This window comes from Malurus melanocephalus, unplaced genomic scaffold (assembly GCF_030028575.1).
Source record: "Malurus melanocephalus ecotype Western Australia unplaced genomic scaffold, MMel_1.1 scaffold_86, whole genome shotgun sequence".
NCBI lineage: Eukaryota > Metazoa > Chordata > Aves > Passeriformes > Maluridae > Malurus > Malurus melanocephalus.
This window is the reverse complement of record NW_026623318.1, coordinates 653,613-669,420: the sequence shown is the minus strand read 5'-3', so window position 1 is coordinate 669,420 and position 15,808 is coordinate 653,613. Positions and strand designations below refer to the sequence as shown.

Below are 15,808 nucleotides of genomic sequence, written 5' to 3'. Positions count from 1 at the left end.
AAGGACAATTCCAGGAAAAAGGAAAGGACAAATGAGGTCATTTAATGTCCAGCTGATCCTTGGGTGTCCTTGGATTTAATCCCAACACCAAGGCTGGTCTGTAAATCCCAGCAGAGCATTTCTGGAGCTGGATTTGGGATCCATTCTGCCAATTGGGCGCGAACCCTGAGCTGTGCTTTTGCTCCAGAGCTGTTTTGCCTTTTCGCTGCTCTGAGTTCACCCAATTCCCCTCTGCCGAGCAGCTTCTGCCAAGGAATGTCAAATCCACATTGCAGCTGCTTCCAACTGCTCTGCCCTGGAGCCCAGCTCGGAACATCGTTGCCTCTGAGAGGTTTTATCCAGCTCAGAGAGCTGGGAAAAGCCAGAATTCCAGACACTGCCCAGACCCCAGCAGAGCACTCAGCAGGACCCCAGAAAATCAACAAAAATCACTTAAAATTTCTATTTTATTGTTTGAAATCCTTCTCGAGTGTGGCATAAACACGAGGAGTGTTTTTTCCTTGCTCTCTGTGCCCTTTTCCCATAAATCCACCAGGATTCCCGACTGTTGGAGAGCCACCTCCCACCTSTGGGTTCTTGAACTCTGCCCCAGGTATGATGGGTACAATGAGACCCAGGTGACCCAAGAAATCACATTCCCATCCCAGAGCTCTGGATTGGTTTGGCAGCTGCCAGCTGAGATTGGCTCTGAACCATAAACCCTCCCCTCCCTGCTGAATTTGCATCAAGATAAAAGGGAAAACAAAATGCTGATTGAAGTGATTTAAATAAGTTGAGGGTTGTTTTGGAGGGACAGTTTGGAAAAAAGAATTGAAGTGTGGAAAAGGATTCCCAGGAGAAAATCCCTGCTCCAAAACCTCCAAAACTTCCTACAGACAAAGAATCRGCCAGTAACGATGTCTATCAGCTCTGAGGTAAGAAGGACCAAGATGAGGAGATTTATCAAAGACTGTTTTAGGCCTGGGCAGCAAATTAATTTGGGATTAATCAGTAAGGGAAGTTCATCTGAAGGATTTCTTTCTCAGCAAAGTTTGTTTGATGTCCCTGAGCTTGAAATGGCCAAGGAGGACCTGGAAACACCAACGAAGACCTGGAAACGCCAAGGAGGACCTGGAAACACCAAGGAGGATCTGGAAGAATCAAGGAGGACCTGGAAACACCAAGGAATATGTGTAAAAAAGGAACCCAACTGATAAATGAAGTTTCTTAACTTTTTGAAACATCAGAACCTGAAATTAAGAGACCTTTCAGCCGCTGAGTTTGTCAAGACAACAAACAGGAATTAAAGAATTGGAGCTCTTCCCTCTCCATGTATTTTTGTGGTCTAAAAACTGGAAAATTCTCCCTGGTGCTGTGGATGTTCCATGACCTCCGGCTGACTGCCCATAAACAGATAAACAAAGCCAATCCCTGGCTGAGAAGTTGGATTTTGGGAGATCCTCGTGAGCTCCTTTGGCTCCCAAACAAGCCAAGGAGCAGAGCTGAGGAACGATGAGGGATGGGACAAGACGTGAGCTCATCTGAACCAGGACCAAGGAGTATGGAGGAGCAGGAAAACGTTTGGCTGCACTCACCCAGGAGAAGCAGGAATGACAAAGCTGCTGCCAAAACTCATCCTAAAGAAATGAAAGGAAGATTTAACAGCTGTGTCCATCCAGAAAAAGGGGGGATCATGGAGCAAGGAATCAAGAGGAAAACTCTTCTGCTATGGAGGCACAAGGAGAACCTGCCAGGGGTGATTCCCTGCCCAAGYCCAACGTCTCTGTGGCGCTGGAGGACACCAATCCAAAAGATTCCAGAGAGATTCCATGGGAACCAGGATACTGCAGAGCACAGCCTGAGCAAGTGAGAGAGTCCATAGGCCTCTGGAGCGTTGCCAGATATTTTCGAGGATGAGAGCAAAATGGGTACAAGTCTGACACAAAGGAGGGAAAACCAGGAATAAAACAGGGAACAGCTCCTTTGGAGCTTTGCCTGCTCCATGTAGTGAATGTGGGAAAGTCTCTGTGTTTCCCAGGCTGGACAGGGCTTGGAGCAGCCTGGGATGGTGGAAGGTGTCCCTGCCCATGGAATGGATGGGCTTTAAGGTCCTTTCCACCCCAGCTCATTCTGGGATGATCCCATGAGAATGATCCCATGAGAACGATCCCAAGGAAATGATCCCATGAGAATGATCCTGTGACAATGATCCCATGAGAACAATCCCATGGGAATGATCCCATGAGAATGATCCCGTGACAATGACCCTGTGACAATGACCCCGTGAGAACGATCCCATGCTGTGTTTGCTGCCCCCCAACCCCAATCTGCTCCCTTCGCTCCATGATCCCATGTTGGATCTGGACTGGGATGGGCACAAGCCCTACCATTCCTGTAGGATTTGCAGAGGGCAGTGGAGGAATCCCAGACAAACGGATCCTCCCCTCCCAGGTTTTCAATTCCAATTCCATTTCCAGCCTTCAGGGCTGGGTTCCCACAGGAAAATCAGACAGGAGAGGATTTGYCATCCCAGGTGGACTCAGACCTTTGGATGGGGATAAATTCTCCTTGGGAAATGTCCTCTGGTGATGGGGGAAGGGAAGAGGAGCCTACTGGGAATCCAAAGGCTCTGACTAACCTGTGACAGGACCATTCAGTTTGCCTTTCCAGGGCAAATCACATCCAGAATCTGGGGTTTCTTAACCCTTTCCAGCCATCCCAGCTCTGATGTTTCCTCAGGAAAATCAGGGAGGGATGACCCTGTATCTCTGGATAACAGCTCCTGATCCATGCACTCAATCCAGAGTTTGGGATCGGCCCAGGAATGATGGGAATGGGCTTTGACAAACAAATCCTGCTGTGCCTCAGTGGCAGTTTTCCCTCTGTTTTGGTGTCAGCATTTTCCCAAGTTTTGCACAGATGTTGTGCTCACGCACAAAAACATCCAGAAAAAAAAAATCCATTCTATATCATTTGCAATGAAAATAATTGAAAAAAATTCTTCCCGTTGCACAACCTCATRCCTGTAATTTTTATCTACATTTACCAACCGTGTTTATTTATTTTAATTCTCAATAATCCAGTGCTGAATGCATTTCAGTCAGGGCTGCATTTTATGAGGGGGGTTGTGTTTGTTCATAAATAAATTTATGGCTTTTGCCGATTCCTTGAATTTCTGAGGGATTGTTGAACGTTCTCAATCCTGAGTTGAGCAATAAACACGAGCAAATCATGAGTCACTGGCTGGGGCTGTTTTGGTRTTTTTGCTTTGTTCCAGCAGTGAAATGATAACTCAAAAATGTCTTTGAGCAAGAAAATCGGGAGGGGCAGAGGAAGAGAGCAGGAAAATGGATGAATCTTTGGAAATTTGATATTTTGATAACTGGTATTGGGTGGGAAATTGTTGCGGTCAGATTCGACTTCTTTTAATGGTGCAAAACAAGAAAAGAACAAATAAATACTGAATTTCAAAGAGTTCTACAGAGGAGGAGAGGGAACAGCTCTAAGTTGTACCAGAGAAGGGTCAGGCTGGACATCAGCAGGAATTTCCCYATGGAAAGGGTGCTCAGGAGTTAGAACTGCCCAGGGAGGGTTGRAGTCCCCATCCCTGGAGGTGTCTGAGGAATTCCTGCACATGGCACTCAGGGCTTTGGGGGGAATCGGGCACAGGATGGGCTTGATGATCTTGGAGGGCTTTTCCAACCTCAGAGATTCTGGGATTCTGGGATTCTGTGATTTGCAGCTGCTGGGGAGCAGCTCCAGCTCCTGACAGAACCTCTCAGCCATTCAGTGTGAATCCAAACCTCAGAGATGTCAAARGGAGGAGATTTTTCCCTGGATTCCACTGGACTTTGGTCAGGCCCTAATCTGATAAAGATTTGGGACACAGAGTCAGGATCCCACCCACTCTTCCTGACTCCYTCCAGAGTTTGGGGAAGTTATTCCTTCATGACTCCTCAGAAGAGCAGTTGGGTGCTGTTGATGGAGCCTTGCTCCTCATTAGGGTTTGGATTATTTACCCAGAGAAACCGTGGATACCCCTGGATCCCTGGCAGTGTCCAAGGCCAGGCTGGACACTGGGGCTTGGAGCACCCTGGGGCAGTGGAAGGTGTCCCTGCCCATGGCAGGRGTGGCACTGGATGAGCTTTAAGGTCCCTCCAACCCAAACCGTCCCAGGATTCCATGATCCTGTGGAACAGGACATTCAGGGGGCAGAATGAGGAACAATTCTAAGGTTTAAAGAAGGACTGAAGAGGCTTTGCAGGAGCACCCATGGAAAGGAAGGGCTGGGTTCTCCACCCTGGGAACTGATTTCAGCCACAAACACTTGCTGTGATCTGCCAGTGCTGTGCCCTCGGTGGTTCCTGCTCCGCTGCCGCACGTGGAAGTACAAGAATGTTACATATTCCCATTACCTCCTTCCCCACCCTAAAACTGCACTGCTTCCTATCCCTGGGACTCTGGGAAACGAGAGGAGAATTTCTGCCTRCATCCATTGCTGTTAACCCTCCCCATCCCAGTGGGGCTTTTGGCGAAGGAGTGAGAATTCCCAATGGAAGAAGACCATGGGATTGGCTGTACCAACAAGACCTTTGGCCAGCGGGTCAGGGGCCCTTGCCTGGCCCTGTGTGTGTCACCACACAGGCTCACAGGCAGGGACAAACCCAACCCTGCCACCGGCACCCAGGCTGGCTCGTCCTCTGCCAGGACAGTGGCACCGGAGCCTCCTGCACGACTCCCGCTTTCCCAGGGATGTTCCCGCCCTCCCTGGCCGCCCATGTTCTCCAAGGGATCCAAGGACCACGTGGGGCTTGGAGCCCTCCCTGGTGGGATCTCTGGTGTCCAGCAGTGTCCAGCAGGTCTGGAGAGCCCCGGCTCTGTTATCACCAGGAAAACGTGGATGGCGGAGTCCAGGGCTGGGGTTGCCCGCTGGCCACATCGRCCACTCGCTTTTTTTTCCCCGAATAACTTAAACCTCTCATTCCACAGAACAGAGACTCTGCATGGAAACCCTCGGAATCCGTGCGTGGCCCGGTGGTCTCTTCCCACTAAATGCTCTCCAGGAACCTTTCCCATCCTCCGGCTGGATTTTTTCTCCCCTCCTCTGGTCACATCACCGTCTCCCTCTCCTCCTCCACGAGGACTGTGGGCCTGTCCCCGTCGTAGAGCCCGGAGCCGTTCAGGTATTCCTCGTCCTTGTTGTACTGCTCCGGGCCGGAGGAAGGCATGGAGTTCTCCGAAATGGAGCCATTTTTCACATAACCCGGCAAATTGCGGTGGCCGTTGAGGGTCCCTGGGATAAGTCTCGTGTTGAGGTGCAGGGCCAGTGCCCCTCTCGTGGCTACATTTGTGATGCTGGTGTGGGACACCATTGGTCCATAACTGTAGGTTGTGCTCCCACTCCGCGCTTTCCTTTTAAAGTCAAGGGCTAAAGTCCACCTGCTCCATGACTTCTTTATTTCTGCTTGGACCTGAGGGAAAAAATGGGAGAAAAACCCTCCATGAGTGGGAGAAGGAAAATGCCAGAAAAAATGTGGCGTCCACAGAGGGAATGGGTGGGAAACTCTGTGGGGACTGGGACTTTCATGGTCTTTGTGGATCCCTTCCAACTCAGGGCATTCCGTGATTCCATGCAATTGGAAAAAGCAGTAAATTACCATAAATCTGCCCTTTCCAAATGAAATATTGGACATTGGGAAGCCTGAATGGCCAAAAACATCTGGCTGGAAAGGTGGGATAACTCTGCCCAAGGGGTGAAGGGTGGAGAGCAGCACGTCCAGGAGAGAGTTCAGGCAATGTCCYGTGGAAATCAAGCCCAAGTAGGATCAACCCCCTGAATCCTGAGAAATTTCCCTAAAAAGAAGGCAGCTGACTGCTTTAGACTGAGTCTTTTGCTTTAGACTGGATCTAAAGGAGGTGGCTAAAGTTRGGATGAGATCAGTTCCCCTTAGATTTTTGTCCTGGTTTTATCTCCAGAACATAAACAGTGGTTTTGTAGTTGTTTTTCCCCTTAAAATCCACAAACTGAGGTGAAAAATTCCCCTTAAAATCCATACAGGGAGGTGAAAAATTCCCCTAAAAATTCACACATTTAGGTGAAAATTACTTCTTTTCCTGCCACAATTAAGCAGTACTAAACAGCTCTTGTGTTGAGAAATTAAAAAAGTCCCCATTTTTTCTCCATTTGCTCCATCCATAGGGGTCATTTATTGGTGCCACATAGACCCAGTGTATTTTCCATTGGGAAACAATGAGGATTTGAACTTTCTGAGCAGATTGACAGATTTTGGAATGGAAAATAAGGTTGTAGGAAAAGGAGGATGTGCTGCTGTGCAYCCACCTGGGCATGGAATTAACCCGAGAAAGGGGGGAAATGATGAGGATGCTCGTGACTCACCTCTCCATTGCAAAAACAGTATATGATGGCAACGAAAAATCCCTGGAGGGAGGAAGAAACACCAAATTAATGGGAATTTGGGGAAATCTGGGTSTCTWTTCTGCCCAGAACCCCAGTGAGATMAGCGACAYTCAGAGCCTGCTGTGRAAATTGTGTGTGAGAAACCTGGGATTGTTGAGTGGCGCAGGAGAGGGAAACAGAAAATTCCCTGAGGATGGGGCCTGTCCCTGAGCCAGCAAATTGTCCTGGGGACAAGGGGCCAATGGGATCCTGGGATGCACTAGGAAGAACAWTTTTTGTTGAACACCCTGACCCTTTTTATGTTGTGTTTTGCAAATAAAAAAATGATTTGATGCTAAAATGTTATCAAATCCCCTTAGGGATGAAATTGGATGTGTTGTAAACCCAGCCCTGCTCTCAGATGCCTTGCACCCCCATCTCCCTCCTCTCCCCACTGCAATTCCCGTGGTTTCCCAGAGTTCCAGTACCTGGAAAGAGTTGAACAGCATTTCATAGTGCATTTGAACTTGCCAAAGAATCCCTGACACGTCTGTGTATGGCATAGCCATGAAAACAATGTAGTGAACGCCGAACAGAGGCATGAGGACGAGGGTAGATTTCAGCAGCTTTCTGTGGGAAAGAAAGAGAGATACAGCAGGAATTAGAGTGTGGAGAAACCTCCCTGCCATCCCCAGCCCAGCCAGGTTGGGCCTTAGGTGGGAGCTGCTCGCTGTTTTCTCCTTGTCCCCTTGGATATCGGATGTTTGCGTGGGCATGGTGGAATTCCAGCCCGAATTCCAAGCTGCTGCTTCTCCTGTGGGATGTGACACAACCCAGTCTGGGTGTCCCTGTTGAGCCCTCAGCATGTCCCTATGTGATGTGACACTGAGATGCCTTTTCCAGGCTCAAACCGGCTCCAGGTTTGGATCAGGATCACAGGAGGAAAGTGGACAGGAATGAAAGGAATGTGGGCCACAATTCCAGCCCTTGAGTTTCAACTGACACCAAAGCCTCTCATTCCTAAAGGATGGGTGTCCATCCTCCTGTGGCCCTACAGAACCCACATTGGCTGACACTGGAGGCTGGGCTGGGTGATGTCCAGAGGGAACCTTCCAACCTCAGCCACCCAGGGATTTGCGTGGGGAAATCCACCCTGGATCAGTGGCTGCTGTGCTATGAGCAGGGCTGGAGGAGAGGGAGCAGAATCAGGAGTGGAATTATTCTGGATATCCTGGGGAAGGGCACAGGGCAGAGCTGAGCACTCCCAGGAGTTTCTTTGGGCTGCAGCATCACTTGGAAAAGCTCTGTTTTTTGGGAAGCAGCTCCACCTCAGCACGGGATCTGTGCTGGGGACTCCAAGGAGGCACCGAAACCTGAAGCACTCGGTTGGGCTGGCTCCGGGGGGAATCTGCTGGGAATTGACATTGATTGAAGGATTAAAGCTTCTGCTGAGAGTTCCAGGGGTTGGAAAGGGCAGGAATCACTCCCAGAAAACCCCAGCACTGCCTCTGTCCAGCGCCTGGAAACCACCAAGGGAATTGAACACTCTGAAAGGGGCAGGCCCCATCCAAACCATAATTAATGGCAAAGCTTCTGCCTGGGAGAAGGAAATAAATGGATCAATCAGAGCCCTGACGGGGCAGCAAGGACAAGTGGGAGGAGTGTTCCTGCCAAATGCCTCTCTCCTGCCTCAAACGTGTGTTTGGAGAGGGAGGTGGGAGCGGTGAGCTCAGGGTTTGCATCCCAAATCATTCCTCTCTGCCTGAGAAACTTTGGGAGCTCCTGAGCACCCGTGGTGTCCTGACAATCTCAGTTTTCCAGCCGGTTTTTGACCATGCTCCAAATAACTGGAATTATCAGGGAGATGAGCTGGCAGAACAAAGGAAAACCAACCAAAYAACAAAWTTGGAATTTTTTTTCCCRTWTTTTTTTCCCAATGTTCAGCCAAGGCAYGGAAACACCTACTCCAGGGTGGGTTTATAAACACAGGCTTTGCAAAGCACAGGAGGCAAAGAACGCAAAGCAAATAAATTGATACAAACTTTATGGCCTCCAGCACCATGAGCAAAATTTTATTTTTGCAATTTTSGTTCAAGAACTGGCTGAGGAGCTGGAATTCCTCCCCTAAACTCAGAAAAGTTTATGAGAGGTTGAAATGGCTCTGATCCATTCTTTGTGGTTTTAGGTGGCTTCAGTGTCACCCTGGGGTTTCTCTGTAGCCAAAAGGGTGAACCAGGACTTTGTCCCWTCCCCAAAAGGGGACGGGGCAGGGGACACTCACCTGTACTGTTGCCTCGAGTCGCACCTCCCCGCATTCGTCTCTCGGAGCTTGGTTGCCAGGACTCGGATAATGTTGATGAAAAGAATAAAATTTACCTGCAAGGAACAGAAAACACATGACAAAGGAAGTAGAAGGGTTAAAAATTATGAAGATGGGGGATGTGTTTGATTTCTGTTTCCCCCAGGTGAGGCAGGGGCTGGGATTCTGGACGAAGCTCCTCCTGGGAGTGCTCATCCTRTGGAAGGGATGGGGAATTATCCCAGGATTTTTAACCTTCAGGGGGAGAAGGGAACGGCTCACAGGGTGTGGACATCTCACRCAGAAACACCAGAGCCAGCCAGCCCAGCAGGCACCTGGAGAGGGCCAAAATGAGATTTGACTTGTCTGTCGTGGCCCAGCAGGGATTAAAATCCCCTCAGGAGCATTCCAGGATGTCTTCCCACATTCCCACATGCAAAAGGAAGGAATTTTGAGCAAATGGCATGGTGACGGAGACACAGAGCTGGCCTGACTGGAGAGGACAGCCCAAAAATGCAGAAGGGCAAAAAAACTGCTGGATTTCTCCTGTATTTCTACTGCAAAACTCCCTCTGGAAAGTGTTTGGGATGGARCTCTGACAAGGATGGATAAGGACAATCAGGGAATAATACTGAATTCCTTTTAGGGAATCTACAAACCCAACTCATGGCCARCTGCTCAACCAGGATGATCCCAGTGGTGCCGCCTTGGAACAGGCTGCCAGGGAAGTGGTGGAATCCCCATCCCTGTAAGCGATCAAAAGCCATGTGTGGCACTTGSGGACATGGTTCAGTGGTGAYCATGGTGGTGCTGGACTGGGGATCTGGGAGAGCTTTTCCAACCTTCATGACTCCAGATTCCAATCTCATCCCACAGGAATACCCTCACACAGGAAAATGCAATGGCAACACCTCAAGGAGAGGAAAGATGATCTGACATTGGACAGATTCCCATCTTTTTAGGGCTCTTCAGAGCTTGGTGTCCCTGGAACTGGAATTCCACTGTCTGCTGGCCCAGCCATGCCCATCCATGGGATTATGGCAAGGGAAGAACCATCCTGTAACKGCACGGAGCAGATCCATGCTGCTGGAAAATACCCATGGATTCCTCKGGAGCCTGCAGTATTTCAAGGAACCAAGGCACGCCACACACAGGCTTGGAATTTCAGGGAGGGTCCACTGTGAGCCTGAAGCTGGACAGCCCTGGAGACCTCCTTGGATTCATTTGTATTGAGCCAGAGCAGATGCAGTTTCCAGTGTTTCCGTGACAGAAATCCTACCACAATCATTGGAGATTCATTACAATGGTTAATTATCCTCCCTGGTAAAACCAGGAGTTCCCTGAGGGGCTGAACCCACAGGGCCTGGTTTGCCATGGCTTTGTCTCCTGTGGTTGGATTCCTTCTCCTTTAACGAGGTGCGAGTTCATTTGGAACAGTTCTTTTCCATAAAAAAGCAGGGAAGGTGGTGCCACACCCTCTCCCTCACTGGGATAGGAGTGAAATTCCTCTCCTGTATCCACTTCCCTGTTTTCATGAGGTTTGGGGGAATTTACCTTCCCTGCAACCCCATTCCCTGAGATCCATTTAGTTGAAATTTCCTGACTGGCACAGTAATTACAAGGAAGGGTTGGATAAACTGAGGGGCATGGAAAAGCAGAGCCWGGAGGCATCTAATTCCTGGGAAACCAACCCTTAAGGGAAAACCCAGGCAGGATTTACACCTTTTATATGAGTTTTTCCAGCTTTGAAGGCTCCAAAGTGGGATCTTATTCTTCCTTTGTCACTTCAATTAAAGATACCCAACCTTATCCCACCCAGGAGAAAAACTGCTCTGATTTCCCAAATGCACTAAATGTTAAAAGAAATGCAAACAAATCACGTCCAAATTAGCAGAAAGTGGAGGGATTTTAAACCCCTCAGCCTCCAAATCTTCATCCAGAAAATGCAGAGCTCATTCCAGAGATGTAGGAGCGGTGTGGGAATTGCAGGAGCAGCCAAGCGACCAATAGGAACCCGCAGAAAGGAACCAGACACAACCCACAGAATATTTTTGCATAATAAACAGCTTCAGTCGCCAATTCCCGGGGCACAGACTCCCGGAGAAACCGTATTTTTCCAAGGATGAGCCTCAATTGGGCTCTTTCTCCTCAGCTAATTGGCCTTTAAATGAAATGCGATGGGGTTGCTGGAATCCATTTAATGGAACCATCTGGAATTCTCCAGCCGCTGCCATTCCCTTTTCAGCCGTGCGGTCTGGGGGATGCATTTCTTCCAAGGATTTGCTGCAGCCAGGTGGAGAATTTCCACCCAAAGGTGGAGAATTTCCACCCAGCCCCTCCAAACCCCCAAAATCTCACCTAACAGCACAGATGAGCACATCAACAAAGAGCTGGGAAGTTTGTGCTCTTTTTGGGTCTGGTGTTTTTCTACCCACACCAAGGATTTGTGGGGTGGAGGAGGAACCTGATCCCAAACCCACAGGGCTGTGGAGATTCCTAGACTCCACACATGGATGAATGGGAAGGGGAATGGGATTTGTGCAGGGAGATGAGCTCTTTCACATGGACCCGCCAGGAGATGGAGAAGCCCAAATGGAGAGAGGCAGAAAAGGGGGCAATTAATCAATTTTGTGTCCTAATTAGCAGGTTGAGCTAATAAGAATATATTTGAATTCACCTTGTGCAGATAATTAAATCCTATAACGACCTCCTCAGCTTTGGAGAGCTCATCCTACATCTGGATAAGGTCACTTGGATCCTTTTYCCCACTTTGGCTCCTTTTAAATCTCCATCCATGATTAGAAATCCAATCAAAGTTGGGATGGTCAAACTTTCCTTCCCACCTCTGAGGCTTTCTGAGCTTTTGTCAGTTCAAAAGGAATGGGATGATCCTGAAACATGCCTGGGAAAAGCTTTGGTCCAGCACAGACCTCAAATTCCATCTCTTCCCACTGGGAATGCCTGGGAGCTTCCAGGATCACCTGGGTTGGAAATACTGCCTTGAATGCTGGTTTCATTCAGGATGTTAGGGTCTTGTCCCTAAAAATGTGGGAGTTTTGTCTCCTTGAAGCTGCTCACAAACCCCCTCTGCCATATTCAGTTATCAGAATTCCAGGCAGGACAAATACAGCCCCCTCAAAGTGGATCTTAGGGATTCTTAGGAGGCAGGGTTTGTGTTAGCAGAGAGACTGGAGTAGGAAATCCTGGATCAGCTCTTTCCAAGGCGTCCCACCCCTCATTCACCCCACACTCACCACGATAGCTGCCAGGATGGGCACCTGAATTATCCACTTCAGATTGCCAGCGCTCAAATCCCAGCACCTGAGGAGAGATCAACATCCCGTCAGGAAACACCGGAACAGCAACAGGCTCAGGAGCCTGCTTGGAAAACTGCCCCTGGAAGGACGGGATCCCCCAAAGTCTGCTGGAAGGACCTCAGTCCAACCCTGCCTTCAYTCAGTGAGGCTCTGGAATATCCCTTTGCCTGCTGTTAGACCACTAAAAATGAAGGTATTGCTGTGGTTGGGATTGTTCTGCTCTCCAGAGGATGAAGCTCTTTCCAGCTCTCTCCACACTCATCCAGACATTCCCCTTCCAGGACCCTTTTCCACTTCTCCTTCATTTCCTTACTGGAAAAACACCCCCTGCATTAAAAGTAATCCGTGACATTACTCCAGGAGAGGCTAAAATGACTTGGAATTGCAGAATCCTGGAGTGGGTTGGGTTGGAAGGGACCCTAAAGGTGATTTAATCCCAAATCCCTGCCATGGGAGAGAGATTGCTCCAAGCCCCAGGGTCCAAYCTGGCCTTGGACTCTTCCACRGATCCAGGGGCAGCCACAGCTGCTCTGGGTGACCTGTTCTAGGGGCTCCCCACCATCCAGCCAGGAGTTCCATCCCAATATCCCATCCATCCCTGCCCTCTGGCAGTGGGAAGCTGTTCCCTATATCCTGTCCCTCCAGTTCCTGATGAAGAGTCCCTCTCCTGCTTCCTCCTGATCCCGGGTATGTCCCTGCTCATGGCAGGGGGCTGGATTCGAAGATCCTTAAAGTTCCTTCCAACCCAACCCAACCCATTCTGGGATTGTGAAATCCACACATTCTGCACAGAGGAGTTACACCTTCCCCACCCACCACCCCTGACTGAGCTGAACTTGTTGTATCCCAAAYTCATTCCCATTCACTCAGGATTTTAAGGATCCCAGCCTTGTCCCTGCCTGGCTCTGAGGGAGTCCCTTTATCCTCAGGGACAACAACTGCAGGTATTCCCATTGATGGAATTTYGTAAAACAAAAGAGAAATTTATCCTTCCCTGCCATCCACCACCCTCCYCTGAAGGTGGCTTCCACCACGGTAGAATTCCAGCTTTGCCTGGTTCCTCCTCCCTTTGAATTCTCCCAGTCCCACAAGAGCTCCTCACGTCAAAGGCAGAGAAGAAAACCCAGCGGGACTTACTCGGTGTCGGCCAGCGCGGCTCTGACGCTGGCCCAGGCTGTGACAAACACAGCAGGGAGCCCTGCAAGAGAACACAGGGGACACGGGGTCAGTGGGGCACCGAGGGCACTGTCACCAAAATTCCAGGTGGAACGRGCTGGGGGAAGAGAGAAGGAGCAGTTTTTTATTATTCTGGCATAATTAARGCTTGCATAGGCTGAGCTCTCACATCTGAGAACTGAAGGATTCAGCATTGGGCCCTTCAGGATGAGGACACTGAGGGGCTGCAGTGTGTCCAGGGATGGGAAAAGAGCTGGGAAGGGGCTGGAGAATTCCTGAGGGAGCTGGGAATGTTCATCCTGGAACAAAGGAGGCTCTGGGGACCTTGTGGCTCTGCACAACTCCCTGACAGGAGGGGCAGCCGGGGGGGTCGGGCTCTGCTCCCAGGGAACAGGGACAGGAGAAGACGGAATGGCCCTATGTTGTGTCAGGGCAGGTTCAGGATGGATATTGGGAATGTTCCTCCTRGAAAGGGCTGTCCAGCCCTGGCACAGCTGCCCAGGGCAGGGGTGGTTTCCCATCCCTGGAGGGATGTAACACCCATGTGGATGTGACACTTGGGGACATGGGACAGTGGTGGCCTTGATCCTCAAGATCCCTTCCAACCTACATCATTCCATGATTCTAGCGGGTTTGTGGAGCACACCTTTCACAAGCTATTTCCTCCCTTCCTTCACACAAAGAAGGAAAAATGGATCAGGAGTCAGTCAGGCTGTTTCTCCCAGAAAATTCTGGGATGGATTGGAAGCTCTGTTTAGTGCAAGAGAGATGCTGCACGAAGCAGAAAAATGCTAAAATTTAGGATAAGCCTTCCAGAATTCTGCATTCCCAAGTGACCCATTCTGATTTCATCACAGCTACCCTGGGCCATCCTCTTTTCCCTGTGAAACCTGAAAAAAAAAAATTCCCCAATATCCAAAKGCGACCTTCTATTTATTTTTTTAGGGTCCATTTATTTGTACAACCGAGTCCCCTACCAGCTTCCCTGAAAAGGCAGGATCCAACCCACAGAGGCTTCCACAAACTCGGGAAGAATGACCCCTTTCAGGTGGGAAAAAAAATCATTAATAAATAAATAGAGGCGACGTTTATCAGTGGGGACTGCGAGGAGGCTGTTCCCGATCCAAGCTTGCTGGGGCTCGGAGAGAAGCTTGGGATTCACTTTCAGCCCRCACTTCAGCCTCATTAGGGTGCTTAAAGGTTTTCCTGCCCCCAGGGCGTGGAACAGGGACAGTCCGGTCCCAAATCCGGGGACAACGGGGCTCTTATCCTGGCCGGGAGCTGGGAATGCTGAGGTAACGTAAGGAAGTGTAAATAATGAGACACAGAGCCTCGCTCAGGGCCAGCTCCTACAAGGGCACGTTTGTAGGGAATTCATCCACTCCACAATTCCCTGTGCTGCTGTCACTGGGCACAAAATCCTTGACCTGGTGCACCGGGGGCTTGGASTGAGGGAAATGTGGGTGCGGGGAAGGTGCTGATTCCTCATGACAGGCATGAGCTCTTTCCTTCTCCCTGGTATCTGCCTATCCATGGAAAGTAGGGCAGGCTCYGGAATATTATCAAAAGCCTCAATGGATTAAACTTTGTGATGCTTTTCCAGTTTGCATCCACTGAGGAAATGCCATGCTGAAAGGCTGTCCATGAAWTATTGGATATTCCAACTGCGGCAGGGCTCTTAATCTGAAGGATAGAATTTTTTTTGAGATTTGGATATGTTTGACAGGAATTTATTCCTCTTTCTCCTGTCCTGCACAGCAGAAGAGACACAATTCCCATTCTTACTAATCCTGTGCTGAGTTTGAGCTTCCAAGCACCAATAAAATATCCAGGAGAAAATGGTTACTCCTGAAACCCAGAAAGCGTTTACTGTGCCCTGTTTTCTGCTGCCTCATTCCCTTCAGGCAAATGTAAGAAAACGATCCCTGGGTTTTTGTCTGAAACACAGGAGGTGAATTCCTCCTTCAGTTTTATTTCTCCATTTCTCTTTCCATGTCTCTTCCCTATTTTTTTTCTCAGTGTGAAAAAATGGAAATGTCCTTCAACTTCCAAAAAGTGGCACAAATCTCCTTCCTCCCTTCCCTCTGCTTCAGATTTTCCTGCTTTGTCGAGGTAATATGGAGAGCTTGGGATGTCAGGGAATTCCTGGAGTTCCATCTTTCCCTTTCCTGCTCCCTCTCCTCCTGTTCCTGTTCCCTGGGAGCAGAGCCTGACCCTCCTGGCTGCCCCCTCCTGTCAGGGAGTTGTGCAGAGCCACAAGGTCTCCCCTGAGCCTCCTTTGCTCCAGGATGAACATTCCCAGCTCCCTCAGGAATTCTCCAGCTCCTTCCCAGCTCCATTCCCATCCCTAGACATCATTAACCCAAAAATCAGTTCTGATGTCCTCAAAGATATCCACAAAGAGCAGGACATCCAAGAGGATGCAGCTCAGAAAAGTCATCCATGGTTAAATCCATCTGGCCAAGCCAGCAGGGAGAGGAAAAGAAGTCTCAAAAAAAATCTGTGGTGTCCTGGAGTCCGGGAATGCAGAGATTCAGGGATGGGTGAGTGGGTGGAGGGAGAGAAGGATGGATGGATGGATGGATGGATGGATGGATGGATGGATGGATGGATGGATGGATGGATGGATGGATGGATGGA

General features: G+C 49.5%; 1 protein-coding gene across 2 annotated transcripts in view; it reads right to left on the bottom strand.

Annotated features, from left to right (window-relative positions):
- Window positions 1–6: 6 nt before the first annotated feature.
- The window catches only part of PTH1R (parathyroid hormone 1 receptor), an 81,711-nt gene continuing 65,909 nt past the window's right edge, over window positions 7–15,808 (bottom strand). For both annotated transcript variants that reach the window (XM_057367836.1, XM_057367837.1), the window contains 6 exons: window positions 13,130–13,190; window positions 11,930–11,996; window positions 8,658–8,752; window positions 6,865–7,006; window positions 6,377–6,418; window positions 7–5,450 (listed from right to left, as the gene is read on the bottom strand). In XM_057367836.1, coding sequence (XP_057223819.1) covers window positions 5,088–5,450; window positions 6,377–6,418; window positions 6,865–7,006; window positions 8,658–8,752; window positions 11,930–11,996; window positions 13,130–13,190 — 770 coding nt within the window. In that variant the 3' untranslated portion in view covers window positions 7–5,087. The remainder of the gene's footprint in view (window positions 5,451–6,376; window positions 6,419–6,864; window positions 7,007–8,657; window positions 8,753–11,929; window positions 11,997–13,129; window positions 13,191–15,808) is intronic.